The sequence below is a fragment of the Phascolarctos cinereus genome, unplaced genomic scaffold (genome assembly GCF_003287225.1).
Source record: "Phascolarctos cinereus isolate Bilbo 61053 unplaced genomic scaffold, phaCin_HiC Scaffold_4;HRSCAF=312, whole genome shotgun sequence".
In the NCBI taxonomy this organism is placed as follows: Eukaryota; Metazoa; Chordata; class Mammalia; order Diprotodontia; family Phascolarctidae; genus Phascolarctos; species Phascolarctos cinereus.
The window spans coordinates 227,069,388-227,088,345 of NW_027555847.1; the positions used below are offsets into that span (position 1 = coordinate 227,069,388).

The following is an 18,958-nucleotide window of genomic DNA, read 5'->3' on the forward strand; positions in this document are numbered from 1 at the left end:
CCATTTATCTTGTGTATAGCATGCTTTGTATATATTTGCTTGCATATTGTCTCCCCAATTAGATTGTGAGCTTCTTTTGCCTCTTTCTGTATCCCTAATGCTTAGGATAGTGCCTGGCACCCAGTAGATGCTTTATTGTTTGGTAGAAGAGAGAAGACCCAGTGCAAAGGGAATCTTTTTTCCTAGGCAGAAATTTGCTCCTGGGAAATTTCAGCAAGGGGATTATTTGTTAAATCATCAACAATCTGAAATGTTGGGCAGCACAAAACGTATAGTTTTAAAATACAACTGGAGCCATATGGGGCAGGTGGGGGGAAATGATTAAAACATACAGGCTGACACAGAAGATTTTCAAGAGCTCAAAATGCATTTAATGTTATCTAGTCTTATTTTCTAGGTTTTAGATAGTTGCTATGTATTTAAAATAACATGAAAATTCTCCAATTTTATCATTTAAAATAGATTTTATATCATATAGCATCACACATATCTGAAACATATGTGCAATAAAACACACTCTAGGTGGAAAATGCCCCCTTGCTAATTTCTCTGACTCCCCCGCCCCCTAGGGAACAGCTTCCCTCTGAGCCCAGGACTCATATGCCCCAACATCACCTCTTCAGGGGACCTTGGAGAAAGGGGATGCAGAGGCTAATAATGCATTAGAGACAGAGGACAGGTGAAGTGCCAGGCAAATGCAGTGGGGTCTGCAGGGGGGAGGGAGAAGGCCACTCCATCCTGTTGATCAGCAAACACATGAACACATACACGCACCCATACGTGAGCACACACTCATAGCTCAGAATTGAAGCTACTTTATTTGAGGTGGGACATTGGTTTCACTCTTTCCTTTAGCAAAGCTAACCCAGATTTGGGGATTTTTGCGCAGCTCAGAGCTGAATGCTCTGTCCTCCACCAGTCACCGAGCTCCATGTTTCAAGGGCTGAGATGCTAAGGAACCAGGCAAAGAGACTGCATTGCTGTTCTACCTCTTGATGAACACATGCATACACACATACATACACATAGGATGGTGTGTGTGTGTGTTTGTGTGTATTACACATTTATATGTATTTTGCTGCTCTGATCACCTGTCTCTTTTTAAATGCAATAAAGAGGGGGAATTATTTTGGTTTTCAGCGTGAGCAAAAAAGGAAACAAAAAAAAGATAGAAGAGTTTAAAAATAAATGCATTTGTTCTGTCTGATTAAAGGTACAAAAAAGGCAGCTCTGAATTAATCTTCCACCAAAAAAAAAAGGTTTATAGGTCAAGCAGGCACCAGAACACATGGGAATAGGAAAAGTTTAGTGATTGTCCCAGCCCTATCACCTAAGTGTGCTAGGTAAATCGAAGAAGGAAAGAGGACAGGGGCCATCATCACAGCTTTTGCTCCCAGGTCCCTATGTGCTCTTACTCCAAATTGGATTCCCTTTGCACAGACTGTTAGAGATAGCTGGATTGCTCAAGGGCTAGCTGGGTGGAGAGGGAAACTTCTTGCCATCCAGAAGGTAGAGCACGGTGCTAGGAAGAAGGTGTAGGGTGGCCCCTTCATTAATAATTACTAGTTGTTTTCATAACCTAGAATATTCATAGGGACCAGGGTTTGGCCCCTAAGTAGGTATCTGGTTGTTTCATTATATACAGACAGCATCTAGCCAGTTAATTAGATGGTTTCCATGGGCTGCTGAGGGGTTCACTGGAGCAATTGAGCAAGGGAAAGTCCTGACATGGGTGGGCTGCCTCGATAGGAGACAGGGAAGTGGCAGTTCCATTGGAAGTGCTGATGTTAATTGGTGGTATGTAGTCTGTTATGGGCAGGTGGGATTGTAATCCATGCTCAATGGATGTAATTAGAGAATTAAGTTGGGAAGAAGTTGTAAATTGATGGTCCTTTCCAGTTCATTACCAACTAATGCCAAAAATAGATGCAGCCACTTCCTGGGAGGGGATTTTGAATGGCATGGTGACCATACCACCATCCCCTTTATAAACACAGGGAATAGTTGGAGAGGAAATGTTTGCCTGAGTCTTGTCTCTTTTCTTTGTGAGAGGAAGCCAGGAGATAAGGGCACCATGGAAAAAGTTACCATTATTGAAACCTGAAGGCTTCCACTCTCTTTTGGAGAATGTAAAAAGTAGTTACCCCTTCTTGGCAGGACTATAAACTCTTTGAGGGAAAAAAGGATTACGTCTTTCTGTCTTCCCCCACATCCATTATAGGGTACACAGAAGGTGCTTACTAAAGGTGTGTTGGATTTCTGAACTAGGATAATAGAACATAGGCCACATGGGCTAGAAGGGACTTTAGAGACAATCTAGTACAATCTCTCATTTTACAGAACAGGAAACTGAGACCCTAAGAGGGGAAGTGATTTACTAGTTAGTGGCCAATTTGGAACCAGGTTTCCTGATTCTCAAGGCCAAGGTGAGACTCAGAGGGCAAGTGAATTCCCATAATGTTAAATTGCTAGGTTGATTAGGTTTACTAGAGTTAAGGGTATCACAGGGGCTGAGTTTGATAATTGTTGTGCCCTCTTCGGAAAAAGGATAAACTTGCCACTGGCAAAAGCCCAAATATTTCTAGGTAGCTCAACTCTGCACTAGATCTTTTAAATGGTGGTGTTGTGTCTCTAGGTCTAACTTGTATGCAATAGTTAGGAATAAGGTGTAGGAATAAACTGGGAATTAAGAGATAGCACACTATTGCCAGCTTTGCCCCTAACCAATTGGGTGACCTAGAACAAGTTAATCCCCTTCTCTGAGCCTTGGTTTCTTCCTCTGTAAAATGAGGGGCTGGACTAGATGACCCTTTCTAGTTTTCAAAGTCTATGAATCCCAGAACTCCTTCCTTCCTCTTTCCCAGAAACTGACTCTCTCTGAAAAAGGATGTGACTAGTTCTCGGACAGTTGTCATGGATATCGGGGCCCCAAGTCTGAATTCACCAGAGCCTTGGTATCCAAGGAAGTGTAGAACAGAGGTGGGCCATCATGTGTTTTTCTTTTTTTTTAAAGCAATGATAGGGGCAGCTAGATGGCACAGTGATAGAGCACCAGCCCTGGATTCAGGAAAGCCTGAGTTTAAATCTGGCCTCAGACACTTGATACTTACTAGCTGTGTGACCCTAGGCAAGTCACTTAACCCCATTGCCTTGCCAAAAAAACAAAAAACAATAATGCCTTTTGCCCAAGGGCAGGCTTTGGCCCTACCTCTAGGCTATGCCTCTCAAAGGTTAGGCTCCTTTCCTTGGCTTGATCAATGGCTTGTCAATTCTAGCCTAATGAGAAATAATCCAGAACACTTCCTTCAGCCAAACCTTTAATTAGGATGATCATACTATTGGTTCTCTCTCTCCCCTACTCAGAAACTCTATCTCACAGGTAACCCCCTCCTGCCCCCAATATTCATTCTCAGATTTCTACATCATATGACATCATGTTCCATTTCTAGAACTACACATTATATAGGACCATTGCTTCCCAGTTTGGTGTGCTCCATTTTGGGAAAGAGGTACAGATGAAAATCAAGATTGGAAGACAGGTATCAGGCTGGCCTACCTTGCCCACAGACAAATTTGCATCTATCCCAGAAGTTAAAAATCCATCCATCCATACACATATATGTATTTGTATATACATATATATATATATATATACATATATATATATATATATATATAAAATTCTATTTCAGTTCAGACTATACAATCAAAACTTTAAAAAGCAATAATTTACTTAAAGCGCTCTCTCTCTCTCTCTCTCTCTCTCTCTCTCTCTCTCTCTCTCTCTCTCTTTTATATCTCTTTAAACAAATATTCACCATGAGATAGGGCTGGTGATGATGAGGTAAGGAGGCTGATGACTGAAGAAACAGACCAGAATTGATCCATCCGAGTGAATCTTCTTCAAAGCTGCTGAACTGAATTGAATGATCCTTAATCCAAGGAGAGCTATTCAGAGGGTGCCCAACTTTGGAAACTGCCTTTACAGTGTGCCCCACATTCTTTGGCATCTTGTGGGAGGCAAATTTCTTCTATCCTCCTCCCTTTCCTTCCCCTGATGTTTCGTTGTTTTTTTTTTTTGAAACAGTTAATGGCCCTACTACACCAAGACTTGTGATTAAGGTTGGGGATCAGGCTGGGAAATCTTATTTGGGATTAAAAACACTCACATACATACCACCCCAATCGCACCACACGTGATGACTATGAAGTTGTGAGAGGCACTGTGGTACAGTAGGAAGAGCAGTGGATTTGGATTCAGAGGACCTGGTTTCAAATCCTGGCTCTCATACACTACTTGTGTGACCTTGGGCAAGTCACTTCAACTCTTTGGGCCTCAGTTTCTTCAACCATTAAATAACAGGGTTGGCCTAGATGAGCTCAAGGATCTCTTCCAGATCTCAATGTATGATTCTATGAACTAAGGTTCTTCTTGGCTTATAAATTGGCTCTGATGGCGAGTCCCAAAGAGGAGCACCAACGATGGCTGGAGAAATGGCAGTGGTGGCCTCCCAGGGGACTGACTGCCTTGAAGGGGACAACCCAAGTACTTAGTCAAGCTTTGTCTCCCCCCACAAGTGACTAGCACAATGCTCAACACTAAGTTTGTTGTTTTTCAGTTGTGTCTTTTTGTGACCCCACTTGGTATTTTCTTGGCAAAGATACTGGAGTGGTTTGCCATTTCCTTCTCCAGCTCATTTGACAGATGAGGAAACTGAGGCAAACAGGGTGAAGTGACTTGCCCAGGGTCACACAGCTAGTAAGTGTCTGAGGCCAGAACTGAACTCAGGAGGATGAGTCTTCCTGACTCCAGGCATGGAACTCTAACCACTGCTCCACCTAGCTGCCCCAACACCAAGTAGGCTTTAATAAATATCTATTCAGTTGGATTGAATCAAATTTGGATGGATAAATTCCGGTGTGTTTATTACTTTAACAAAAAATCATTCTTATTATTCTTTAGTCACATCTTGTAGATTAAGAAATCATCAAGCCTCTAAGAACACTTACAGCAGCATTTTTGCACCTTGGAAAGAACCTAAAAGCAGTTAAAAAATAAATAAGAGAAGCCTGTCCCTCTGCACCCACCCTCCTCCCCCCACGCAAGATGTCCGCTCCCACCCCTTACTATTGCTTAAGCTATCCCAGACTGTAGAAAGGAAGTGGGAAGTCAGTGCCTGCCTTTGCAGGGTCCTGGGTCTTGAGACAGCTGGAATGGGTGAGACCAGGCAGGCATCTATTTCCTGCCTTGGAAATACCAAAGATGGGTCCAGGGTCATATGGTTATCAGTCATGGGGAAGCTCAAGGGGGAGAAGCGTCTGAGATTGGCTGCAAAGAAGCAGGTGGAAACAGAGACAAGGGCTGAGCCTTGGAGAGAAAGGAGATGGAGAAAGGACATGGATTGTCCCTATATGATTGGCAAGGGAAAGCAAATGCTACCCTCCTCCTCCCCCTTCCCTCAGATCCTTTGTTCCCTCCCCTCCTGTTAAAAAAATAAAAAAGGAAAAAAAAGTCAGCTGCACTGAATTAATTGTGGATCAGGAGCCAGAAATCCTAGGTCCTAGTCCTGGTCCTGACCCTAATGTGCTGTGTGACCACTTGCAAGCCTCTTGAACTCTCTGGTCCTGATTAGCCTCTTCTGTTGAATGGACTATATAACCTCTCAGACTCCTTCAAGATCTGACATTCCAGGTTGTTGTTTTTTTTTTTTTCCCAAGTCAGGGGGAAAGAAGAAGTTGAAAATGAAGCCAAACTCCAGAACAAACATTCCGAGGTGGGAGGGTTTGGAATGTCTACTCACTGACTTCCAGTCACCTAAGAAAACCCTTTCCCACTCCTGAAATCTGGATGGCGAGGCTCAGCTCTGCTGGGTCTGGATTCCGAAGCCTCCTGGGCCAGAATTGGGCCAGATGGCACTTGGTCACCAGCCCTGAAACATTGTAACTCTATCTCAGGGTTCCCGTGGCCAGCCAGCTGGCTCATTCTGGAAGTCCATCAGAGAATAATAAATGGCCTCGTTCGTAGACAGAAGAAGTGGCAACTGACATAGATGCTGGGAATAACCCCCTGCCCAAATTTATCACTGGCCCCAGTGCCTCAAATTCTACTAGAAATACATTCATTTGGGCTGAGAATTGCCTCCTTCTTGTGTGCTTCTTTTAAATTACATACAAACACTCTCAGGGGAGGTTACATACTAAGTCTGCTTGAAGTGATCAGACTTGGACATTAGTAGGCACTAGAAGGGTGATCAGGGAACAGAGAGAATTAGCAGGGGGCTTTAAGGATAAACACTGAACATTTTGGGGGAATCGGTTTGAGAGCTGGATGGTACCTCAGAGGGCAGCTAGTCCAAATTCCTCATTTTACAGATGAGAAAACTGAGGCTCATAGAGGCAAAAAGACTTGCCCAAGGTCACACAGACAATAAATGGCAGAATCAGGATTCGAATTCAGGTCCTCTGACTCCAAATCTATCTGTCTTTCTATCGAGCCAGGTTACTTGCTACTTCTGGGCAGCCCTGGATGACACTGCCCGACCTAAGTTAGTTAGGGATGACCAGGATACCTAACTCCTCCTTTCCTAAATTCTTTTCCTTTCCACTTAGTAATGGGTGATATTGGAAATGCCTCTGCCAGGACATCCAGGGGAAGGGCAGAGAATAGCATACATGCTCTCTTCTTTTTTTTTTTTCTAAAATAGCCAGCATTCTGGGGTAGAGAGAGGATGGGATGGCAAGTCGCCAACATCACACTGGACACCTGGACTGGGCCTCCCCACAAACCTCCCCTAAAGTGCTGTGTGTGTGTGTGTGTGTGTGTGTGTGTGTGTGTGTGTGTGTGTGTGTGTGTGGCTTGGTTGCTGATTCGCCACAGTCACTGCCTAGAAGGCGGGATACATAAAGAGTGGCAGAGGGGAAAGAATGAGATTTTTTTTTTAAGGAGGTACATCATGGAACATTTAAAAAGGGTGAATCATGGTTAGGTAAAAAGAAACTTTAGCCGGACAATTTTGAGCGTCTTTGTGCGCACAACCCGCTTCAAAGTGCCTGGAGAGTGAAGATGGTTTGAACCAGAGTGTGGTTTTTCCATTTTATCAGTTTCCCTCCTGGTTTTCCTTCTGCTATTTGGGAATCTTGACAGACACACCTCCACACATGGCATGATTATCTAAGGTGGCAATTCACAAATCCCCCAACTGCCAATTATTGAAGAAAGATCATAGGATTTTAGAGTTAGATGAGACCAGGGAAGATAATCCAACCTAGCTCCCTCATTCTACAGACTGAGCAAACCGTGGCTCTAGAGATTAAGTGATGTACCTGACAAGTGTCAGAGGTCTACAGACTCCTTATCCAAGATTCCTCCCATTATATCACACTGCCTCAGGAGACCAAGATAGAGTAAGCAATAACCTATTTTTTGCTCAACTCAAAATGTAACATGGATTTCTTGGGGTTCAGACAGTTGGGTGGTTGAGTTAAGAAATAAGGAAAACAAATATAAAAATAAAACCCAACGTTGCAAATCCCTACCATTTCCAAAGGCTCAGAGAAACAATGAGCGGTGGCCTCCAAAACCACACGAAGGGGGATGGGTATGATTCACACTGAAATGTATCTCTAAGGTGCAAAGAGATCTTAGACCAATCCCTTCCCCTGACCCAACCCTCCCCCCCCAACCATACTTTTTAGCTTTTATTATTGTTATTAATATGGTTTTGCTTTTCTATTACAAATGGAATCTACATTTCCTTATGAGCAACATGAGCTATGGTGTAGATAATTGTGCTTGCTGCTGCTGACCCCACAGGTGGGAACTGGCGTCCACTTCCCTGGGATGGATGGAGCCTTCTCAAGGAAAAAGAGACAGTTCTTGCCCCAGGAAGTCTTCCAGTGTATCCCTGATTGCCTTCAGCCAGATGCTGGGGGCCTCCTTTTGGCTGTTCCATTCCACTGGGGGGAGGGAAGTTCTGTTCTGCTGTTCTGCTCTGTTATGGGCATTTTTTTTAATTAAAAAATGTCCTTTTTTGGAATTATATTTTAATTTAATATATATTTTTTGTAAACAGTCTCACCAGCGCTAAGTTGAAAAATTAAAAACCTGATGTCTCCCCCCTAAGTTAAAAACCAGCGTGCAGCATCGCACCTACCCAGCTGCCATCCCCAGGCAAGCTCAACTGTGTCTCCTGGCCAGGCATAAGGTTAATTCTCAGTCTGTTCTAACCTGATTAGGTTCCAGGCTATACAACACTGAGATTCTTTGTGACCTTGGACTTCAAGGAGCTATTTGCTGTCTTACCAGGTATCCAAGGGAAAAGCCCTGGGTGCTGAATGAGGCCCCTGTCCAGCCCCTGGGGGCGGCATTACCTTTCCCCTTCTGAGCCCACTCACTGAATCTTGGGGAAAGACGCTCCAGACAGCTAGGGCTGGAAGTCTAAACCCTCAGGGCTCTGCTTATGACTTCCTATCCCTCTCCCTGCCAACCCTTCCAAGGTTATTGCGATGAAACATGTGAAACTACTAAGACACTACTAAAATCTTCAACCATCCCTATGGCACTTAACAATGTTCTGCATAAACCTGGGTGGATTGTAGGGGAAAAGAGAAGATGAAGAGACTGGACCAGCAGGGGTCAGATTTCCGACTCCCTTCTGTAAGATCTCTGATCGAGGGCTATTGTGGCCTGCAGTCTATCAAACTCATGTCTGTTTTCAGGGCTCAGGTCGTCCAGACCTCGACTATCCTCCTCCTCCTCATCGTCTTCATCCCGACTCATGAAAGCCAGTTCGTTCTCATAGCAAAAGGAGTTGGTGCTTGGGAGCAAAAATTTATTTTCTACCAAGTCCTTGGCACTACAACGGGGGGTGGATGGGACCTCGTAAGTTTTGTGAAAGTGAGAATAGTCGATCTTATATTGGTTTTTCTCCTCAAACAGGACAGGCTCAAACCGATGACCCCAGAGGATCTCGTTAGCCAGGTAGGAACTCCTGGCCTGCGTGGTCATGGCTGTGGCCTCCACCATCCCTTCCAAGATCACCACGATCTCAAAGTCATCGGTTTCCAAGTCCTGTCGGCTGATGCCAAACAGTGGGCTCTCCTCGTCGATCTCATGGAGGATGGTAATGGGGGACACCAAAAAGATGCGGTCTAAGCCTTTGTCAAAACCTACATCAATGTCAATCTGGTCAAGGGGGATGTACTCCCCTTCCTCAGTGACCCTTGGCTTGATCAGCTGAGCCCTGACGTGAGCCTCTACGATGTGACTCTTCCTCAGGTTCCCCACCCGCCACATAAGGCAAAGCTTCCCGTCTCTCATGGCCACCACGGCATTATGGCTGAAGAGCAAGGTCTGGGCCCGTTTCTTGGGCCTGGCCATCTTGGCCATGATGGCCCCAATCATGAAGGAGTCTATAATACAGCCAACGATGGACTGTACCACCACCATGAACACGGCGATGGGGCACTCCTCAGTCACACAACGGAGGCCATAGCCGATGGTTGTCTGCGTCTCAATGGAGAACAAGAAAGCGGCCATGAAGCCATGCACCTGGAGAATGCATGGCTTGTAGTTCCTCTCGTCCGAGGATCTCTCCAGGTCCCCATGCACAATAGCGATAACCCAGAAAATCACTCCAAAGAGCAACCAGGAAACCAGGAAGGCAAGAGAGAAAATCAACAGCATGTATCTCCACCGGATATCAACGCATGTCGTGAACATGTCAGCCAGGTACCTTTGAGACTTGTCGTCCATGTTGGCAAACTCAATGTTGCACTGACCATTCTTTTTGACAAAGCGGTTGCGACACTTCCGGCGTGTGTGGATTTTACCATTGCCAAAGCCATTGGCTCCTGGCATCGTGGCTAGATGCAAGCCGTCTTCTTCTGAGGATACTATACTATAAGGGTTGACCCTCCCTGCAGTCATCCCTGAGGAACTGGCGTTGTGGGCCGGGGGGGTCCCCTGGATCTTTGGACTCCCCCCTGTCCCTGATGACCCACTGGGGTCTGCTCCACTCTGGGAGAAGTCCAAAGTTTTACAGATGTGGCCAGCGCTGAGGTCCAATGAGTTGGGGACAGTGCCTGCAACAAAGAGAGAAAGATTGCAGTTAAGTACCATAGACTATAAGCCAGAGACAGGAGAGACTGTATCAGTTGGTGGTGGTGGTAGTGGTGGAGGTGGGCAGGGTGAGGGCCAGTGTCAACTTTTCATGGAGCTAAGGTTCATACACTCATAGACTTAGAACATTCCTCTCTATAGAATGTAAGCTTCTTAAGGGCAAGGAATATATATATTTTTTCATTTTGTCTTTGACCCCCCAGTCTCTTAGTAGACACTTAATAGATATTTCTTGTAACATCTGAAATAGAAATGACCTTACAGGCCTCTTTATTTGACAGATGGAAAAACTGAGTCACAGAGAGGCCAAGAAACCTGTCCATCACGATCTGGAAAGGCGGTAGCTAGCAGTTCAAGGACTAGGACTCTGACAGTCTCTGACTGTTAGGTGAAATTGTTTCCAGACCAGATAACCTCGATGCATCACATGCCCATGTCTTCTATTCTAGAGGAGATGCTGCATGTGTCTCATGGATATTATCTCCTTTAATCCCACGGAAGAGGTAAATGTTACCACCCCCATTTTCACATCAGGGAACCAATGCCCACTCATTCAGCCAGACTTACTCAGGAAATAATGAAAAGAATAACAATCCATGTGTTCTAAATATTATAAAGTATTTTATTCAGAACAACCTTAAGGCAGGAAAAATGCATGAATTATTACCCCCATTTTACAGTTAAGGGAACTGAGGTTTAGAGTGGTGAAATGACGTCCCCAAGGTTATAAAGCAAATCATTGGGGCCAGGACTACAACTCTGGTATGCTAACACCACAATCAATGCTTTCTCCACTAAACCACTCTATGACTAACCAACCAAGGGCACAGCCAGGACTATGGACTTTCCCCTCCCCAAGGCTTCCATCATCCCAATGACATCTCTCTCTATCACTATACACACACGTTGTGCACTTTCACACATACTAAAATCACACAGATACAGCCCTCAGAGGCAGCATACATTACATGCTCTTTGCACATGTATACATATACATACATACATGCATACATGCATACATATACAGGAGGATTTGATAGAGATTAAATTGTAAGTTCTTTTTACAAGAGATTGACACCAGACATGGTTATAAAATCCTTGAATGTCAGAGCTGGAGTGACTTTAAGGCACAGTGTGTGAATTGGAACAGCTCGAAGAACATAGAATACAGAATTTTACAGTCAGAGAGGAACTTTTTCTTTTTTTTTTAAACAGACGTGATTTCATTAGTATTGGCAATTTCTAGAGAGGAAACTCCTTCTATCCATGCAGATTGGTACGTGTATTGTTGCCTGGTGTCCTGAGAAGTGACATGACCTGCCCCAGGGTCACGCAGGCAAATCGTGACAGAGGGCAGCTCTCTCTAGTTACTATACTATCCTGTCCCTAAGAAGGGACTTTGGAACACAAAATGGAAGAGGCTGAAGGGCCTTTAGGATACAGAACATTGTATGTCAGATGTGGAAGTTAACCTTAGCAATTATCCAGCTTGGGCTCTTCACCTGTTTTGTATGATGGGCCCCTTTGGCAGTCTGGTGAACCTTGTGGATGAATTCTTCCTCAGAATAATGCTTTAAATAATTGAAAGAAATGCTAAATTTCAGTTAGACATTAGTAAAAATAAAGATGTATTATTTTTTTCCTATCCATATTCACAGAGCCCTTGAAATTTATCCATGTGCTCCTTGTCTGTGGACCTCAGGTTAAGAACTGATTCCAACTTCCAGGTTTAATGGCAGAGGAAACTCAGGCCTAGAGATGGGATGTGACTCACCCAAGTCACAAAGCAGGTTAAGCAGCAGAGGTGAGATCAGAACCAGGTCTCCCAACCCCTAATCACCTGCCCTTTCCTCTGTGCCATACTTAACAAGCACGGCTATTACTTTAGGGAAGGCACAGACTCTTCCTCCCAAGTTTCTTTCTTGCCCTCTTGACTCTGGTGTTCCCCTCTTGTTGCTGGGACACGTCAAACATGTGCTCATTGGGGCTTGGCTGGGGATGTCTGAGCACGAGGGTGAGCTGAGTACGTCCTACCCCAGCTGCATGGCCTGGCACCAATTGATAAGTCTCCATCACATGGGCCTCACCAGGCTCTGCCAGGCCCCTTCCCAGCCACGTGCCCATTGACATCACAGGGCCCAGAGGGCCCCGAGGTCAAGGGTGAGGACAGGAAGCAGCTTTGTAGCTCTGCTCCTGTTAGTGAAACTACTGGCCAGTTGCTGCTGGCCAGTGAGCCAAAGAGGGACAAAGAGTGGAGACAAGGGCAGGTTAGGGTGGGGAAACCTGGGAACAGCTCATCGACTCCACTCCACTCCACTCCTTAGAGTAGGTGATAGCTGCACCCCCAGTAGGGTAAGTGGCTAGAACAGCTTTAATTACAGATTTGGTCCTAGCTACTGCTTTCTCCTCCTTCCATCCCCAGGCCCCAAGGCTGTTTAATTAGGTTGGCTGGGCTGGAGCAGAGCTATTGATCCCATGGGCTCAGCTCCCTGCTCTAGGCAGTCACCCAAGCAAAGGACAGAAGCCATCTCTCACTCCTCTTCCCCTCCCCATTGGGTACCTAGCTAAATGTACAGAGCTGTTTGCAGATGGAGACCTAAACAGGCCTCACATCTGAGGCCCAAGAATCAGCACCCGCCCTTTTCGTGTTGTTTCTCAGCTCAACACCATCTGATATAACTTTTATTATTATTTTTAAAAAATTAGTTTATTGATGTCTACTGCTTTGATTCATAGTCTTTCTAGATTTACACCCCCCTACCCCCACCAAAGAGCTCTCCTTTGTAACATATCAACGAATTCAATTGATATAGTGACCATACGTGACAGTGTATACAGCATTACGTACCCCATAGTCCCCCACCTCTTTGCTGAAAGGACCAAAGCACTTCCTTATCTCTTTTCTGGGGTCAAGATATAACCTTTATTATTATTTTTTTAAATAATAAGGGCAAATTACATCCTTTCTCTGGGCTTCAGTTTTCTGTCCCATAAAATGACAGGGTTGGACTAGATCAAGTGTTCTTAAAACGTGAGCTACATACACACACACACACACACACACACACACATCTATATATACACATGTACTTGCATATATCCATATATATGTATGTCCATATACACATATATACAAATTCATAGAATATATAACTATATATATATGTGTATGTATACATACATACATACATACACACATACGTATAATTCATTTCTTTTGCAATCCTATATGTTTTACTTTATGCATTTAAAAACATTATTCTGAGAAAGGGCCCATAGGCTTCACCAGCCTGCTAAAGGAGGGTCTGAAACAAAAAAAAACATGGAGAATCGCTATCCCAGATAGCCTGTAAAATCCTTCCCAACACTAACATACTATGTTCTAAGTTTCTTTCTTGTTCTGACATTCTGTGTACTAAGGTTCCTACCAGAACTGATATTCCACAATCCCATGGTTCCTTATATATGAATTTATATATATATAAACCAGCGAGCCTGAAGACCAGTGGGAGAAGCTTGATCCCCACCAGGCTGAAGTGGGGAGGCTGTTGGCACCTGAAGATGAAGGAGGGGTTCCTATCCACCTGTCCAATCTGTTGGGTCCCCTTCTAACCAGTCAGATGCAATATCTGGGGACTTCCTCCTGGAATGTGGTCTGGAAAGTGGTCTCCAGTATTAGTCCCAATCTCTGCTATGGCAAGAATGTGCATCCAGGTTGGATCATGTATAGAATCAAGGACAGAACCATGCTCCAGGCATTGGAGCAGTATAGAACCATAGGACCTATAGCTAGAAGAGACCTTATGACATGATGAGATCACAGAAGTAGAGCTAGAAGGGACCTTAGAGGACATCTAATATGACCCTTCATTTGGCAGATGAAACTGAGGACCGGAGAGGTTGGGCCACTTTGCCGAAGGTCATAGTGATGAACCTAGGTCCTCTTTTTGTTGTACATGATCCCCACAATCCAGAGTATAATAGCACCAAAGTTACCAGAAGGCCTGGGCTTTTATGGGCAAGCTGTCCCTCATCACCTTCCCCAGTATCATTGAATGAGGCCAAACCACTAGTACTGAGCATGAATCCAACTGGACTTCCCCCAGTGGGCTGAGTGTGGGTCTCTGACCCAGGCAGGCACTTGCCCCCAGTTCTTTGCCACTTCTTCCTCCTAGCTCATCAGGGTTTTCAGTGACAATCTGTGGAAGCTGAACTCACTTTCTCCTATGCTCAGTCATCCCAGGCTCCTGATGACTTGATTCTTTCCCCATCCATCGGCTCACAAACTCCCACCTCCTCTTCTCCTTATCCCTGTCATCTTGTCCAGCCTTCTGCCTTCAGACAGATAAGCTATCATTATCCCTGTTTTGTAGACAAGGCCCAGAGAGGTGATGAAACACAAGTAATAAGCAAGTTGATGGCGATGGGGAGGCAGGATTCCAGGTTTTGGGTGGTGTAGAACCCGGGTCTTTTGCCTTCTTGTGCACTGCCCCTTCTGCAACACCTTGGGGCCCAAAAGGATGCTGCTCCTTGCTAACGTGTTTGCAGATAAGGTACACAGACACATATTAGTGCAATCAGGGCTATCAGAGAAACACAAACACTGTGCAAACAGACCCAGAAGAGGGAGAGGTTACTAAAGGCTGGAGGGATTGTATCAGGCTTCATGGAGGAGGCAGCATCTAAGTTGGGCCTTGAAGACTGGGGAGGACTTGAGTAGGCGAAAGGGGGCAGAGGAGGGCATGCCAGGTAGAAGGACAAATATGGGCAAAGGGCAGGAGGCAGAAAAGCTCCGGGCATATTTGGGGAACTGCAAATTGCCCAGTTTGGCTACTTTGCAGGGTAGATGTCAGGGAGCTGTGAGAGATAAGGCTAGAAAGCTAGTTTGGAGGCCAGAGAATAGAAGGAGGCAGTGTAGTAGAATGGAAAAAGTCCTGGATTTGGGGACTGTAGGGGATCTGAATTAAAATCCCCAATCTGCCACTTGGTTCCTATATGACTTCGGTCAAGTCATTTCGTCTCTGCCTCAGTTTCTTCATCTGCAGAATGAGGGGATTGTCCTAAATGACCTTGAAAGTCCTTTCAAGCTCAATAATCTATCATAGGATATAAGTCATTTAGCCAGGCAGAGGAGTTTGGGCTTAACTGAGTCAACGATTAGGAACTACTGGAGGTTTTCAAGAGGGGGAGTGATAATCAGAGCTAGCTTTCAGGAAGTTTCTTCTGGCTACATTTTGAGGAATGGAATGGGATAGAAAATGATCCTTGAAAGGGACAAGAAATGATCTAGTTGTTGTTGCTTCTAGAGGAACTAGGACATACTTTTTCTGTTCCCTAAATTTCTTAGCACAGAGTTGAACACAGAAAACACTCCCTGACTTGCAGATTAATTAGTTAGAAGCAGCACAGGGTTATAAAAAAAGTACAATAGATTTGGAGTAGGAAGGCCTGGATTCTAATCCCAGCTTAAACATTTATTAGCACCTGGGGGCTAGGTGCTTATAAGTTCTGGGACTCAGTTCCCCTTATCTGGGGCATCTAGGTGGCATGGTACATGGAATACTGGGTCTGGAGTCAAGAAGATCAGAGTTCAAATGTGATCTCAGATACTTAGTAGCTATGTGACCCTAGGCAAGTTACTTAACCACTGTCTGACTCAGTTTCCTCATCTGTAAAATGTGGATCATAATAGCACCTACCTCCCAGGGTTGTTGTGAGAATCAAATGAGACATTTGCAAAGCAGTTACTTAGGATAGTGACTGGCATACAGCAATTCTTAATAAATGCTTGTTTCCTTCCTTTATTATCTGTAAAATCATGTAGGTGGGCTAGACGGCCTGTAACACAACCGTGTCTAAGGCTATGATTCTATGAGCTTTGTGTCTGAACCTCACTTTCTTCATCTGTAAAATGATAAAAAACGTTACTTTCCTTACCTGCCTGACAGGGTTTTTGTGAGGAAAGCACTTTGTAAACCTTAAAGCTCTACCAAAGTGGGAATTGAGAAACAATGTGTTGTAAGCACTGGCTTTGGAGTCAAGAAGATCTGAGTTCAAGTCCTGCTTGTGACACATACTGATTGTCTGACCTATGGCACCCAGTGCTCCCAGGCAAACTTCTCAGACCATAAGCTACAGGAAAGTCACTGATCCGCATTGGGGGAAGGAATTTTCTACATCAAGAGTCCTCTATACAGAAGAAGGTGGGCAGCTGGGTAGTGCAGTGGATACAGCACCAGGCCTGAAGTCAGAAAGACTCATCTTCCCGAGTTCAAATCTGGCCTCAGACACTTACTAGTTGTTTCACCCTGGGCAAGCCACTTCACCCTGTTTGCCTCAGTTTCCTCATCTGTCAAATGAGCTGGAGAAGGAAATGGCAAACGACTCTAGTATCTTTGCCAAGAAAACCCCAGATGGGGTCATGAGACTGAAACAATCAAAAACCCAAAATACAGAAAAATGTGAGGTATTGGTATCATTTGGCCACTTCCTCCAATGGGATTCATAGATTGTAGATTCTGAGCCTGGAAGGGACATTTGAGGTCATCTAGTCCAAGTTCTTCATTTGACAGTTGAGGAAATCGAAGCCTAGCATAGTTAAGTGACTTGTCCAAGGTCACACAGGAAAGAATGGGCAGAGCCAGGATTTGAACCCAGGTCAGCTGACTGTAATATTCTGAAGGCTATCTCCTAGGACCAGTTATTTTGTTCCCAATATTTGGCCAGAAGCCTGGGGACCACGCTGCCTTCTATGTGTTTACATATACCTAATCACCAAATTATAGCCTGGAAAGGAAATCACACAGTAATTTAGGTCATACTCGGTCTTCAAGAAAAACTAGAACGCTAGAATCTTAGATGTTGGAACTGGAAATTATATCTGAGTGGCCTTGAAAGCCCTTCCCAGCCTGGTCTCACAGACCTTCCCAGACTTAGTATGCATTGCTCTTCTTTTCACCCTCAGGTCAATGTGGCCTTCTCAGCAGAGGCTGGCCCTCTGGCCTGGACTACTCTCCCTTCTCACCTCTGCCTTTTGAAATTCCTGACCCCACCTTCCACAGAAAGCCTCTTCTGATCCACACCCCTATCCTCACCCCAGTCCCACTCCTAGTTGCTACTGCCCTCCCTCCCAAACTACTTTGTGCCCTTCTAAAAAAGGGTATTCTGTGTAGACCTGTGTGTGTGTGTGTGTGTTGGGGAGCCCTCCTTTCTGGATAAATGTAAGATCCCTGAGGGCAGAAACTGTTTCATTTTTGTCTTTGTATTCCTGGTATCTAGCACAGTGCCTGACATGTCGTAGACACTTCATAAATGCTTCTTGATCAATTGGTTCATTGAACTTAGGCCGATGAGGCCCATTCTTCCTTGAGGCTTTCCTGCCAAGGTGATTTCATGGCCCATCTCCATAGCCCATGGGCAGGAAGGACAAACCACTGTGGTCTGATAGCACTCCCTTACATATAAACTTAAACTCTACTTACTGCAAGCTCAAAGTTATGGTCTCACCATTGGGAGCAGGAACAGAGGCATGGTCACTTAATGCTGGAGGGTGTCCGGCTCTGGGCCAGGATGCTGACAATCTCCTGTCTATTTTCCGGACAGGTCGACTGGAAGCAGAGCCAGTACCTGGGTCTGGGGCTCCACTGAGGGAGCCACTGACTGTCAGGCGTCGCCTCTGCCTAAAGGAACACCAATGAGTTGCAAGTTTTGAGGGCTCAGTGGCCCTGAAGGAAGTCCACTTCGTCATCGTGAGGGCTGAGGCCAAAGCAGCGACACTGCTCCTTTGTACCAGCTCTAGGTCAGCCAGGTTGGACCAACAGCTATTAAGCACTTACGAGGTGATAGACGGCTGGGATGGGGGATGTTCCAAGAGGTTCAGACAACCCTGCCTGTGCAGGACAGAATTACAATCAAAAACAGACAATGGAAACTGGAAAGAAATCTTCCTTTTCCCCTCCCCTCCCTCCCTCTCTCCCTAACCTCCTTCTCCAACATAGAGGTCAGGAAAGACCAAGCCATGGGGCAAGAGGAGAGACATCCCAGAGGGCAACTGGGCACACGCACAGTCACCAATAGGGAGAGGGCCTGCCGTTTTCCAAGGTGAAAGGGCATCCCTTTCAGCCAACCAGCATATGTGATGATGGCTCACTAGATACAATTGTTTTTCTAGGACTGACTGGTACAGTGTTCACCAAGATGGTAAAGTGTCTCCATGTGAGGACTGGTTGAAGGAACCAGGAATCATTAGCATGAAGAAGAGAAGATTCAGGGAAGACACGGTAGCTATCTTCACATATCTTAAGGGCTCTCATTTGTAAAATGAAGGAGTTGGGCGAAATGACCTCTGAGGTTGCTTCCACTTCTAGCCTTATGCTACTGTGTGGAGGAGGGGATAGACTCTGTCTGGCTAGGCCTCAGGGAGAGAATGGGGAGCAATTACCCCTGCGAATAACAAGGGACTAAATATGTAGAATGAGACATGGCCAGTACACAAATGTATTGGTTTGACTGTGTACATTTGTTATAAAGATTTTGCTTTCTTTCTTTCTTTTCCTTCCTTCCTTTCTTTCTTTCTTTCTTTCTTTCTTCTTTCTTTCTTCTTTCTTTCTTTTTCTTTCTTTCTTTTGCTTCCTTCCTTCCATGCTTTCTTTCTCTCTCTTTCTTCCTTCCTTTCTTTTTCTTTCTTACTATTTTCCTTTCTTTCTTCTTTTTTTCTTTCTATCTTCCTTCCTTCCTTTCTTTTTTTAACTTCAAATTGGAGGTTGAGGTAGGAGGAAGAGAAAACAAATGCTTATCAATCAAAAAGGAAAAAAAGAAACAATGAACCCAAATAATATA

The 18,958-nt window shown here is 44.9% G+C and overlaps 1 protein-coding gene across 1 annotated transcript; it reads right to left on the minus strand.

Annotated features, from left to right (window-relative positions):
- Positions 1-777: 777 nt before the first annotated feature.
- On the minus strand, positions 778-17,867 carry LOC144454161 (ATP-sensitive inward rectifier potassium channel 12). The gene is made up of 2 exons (XM_078152940.1): positions 17,627-17,867; positions 778-10,083 (listed from the first exon to the last, which is right to left on the minus strand). Exons 1-2 carry the CDS (start codon positions 17,865-17,867, stop codon positions 8,636-8,638), a joined length of 1,689 nt encoding a protein of 562 aa, XP_078009066.1. The 3' UTR covers positions 778-8,635.
- Positions 17,868-18,958: the final 1,091 nt, after the last annotated feature.

What these genes read in the sequence shown, in the direction of transcription:
- LOC144454161 (XM_078152940.1), bottom strand. Translation starts at nt 17,867, where the DNA reads ATGACGAAGTGGACTTCCTTCAGGGCCACTGAGCCCTCAAAACTTGCA. An exon ending in CTCTGTTCCTGCTCCCAATG is followed by an intron (nt 10,084 to 17,626) that starts GTGAGACCATAA and finishes TCTTTGTTGCAG; the next exon opens with GCACTGTCCCCAACTCATTG.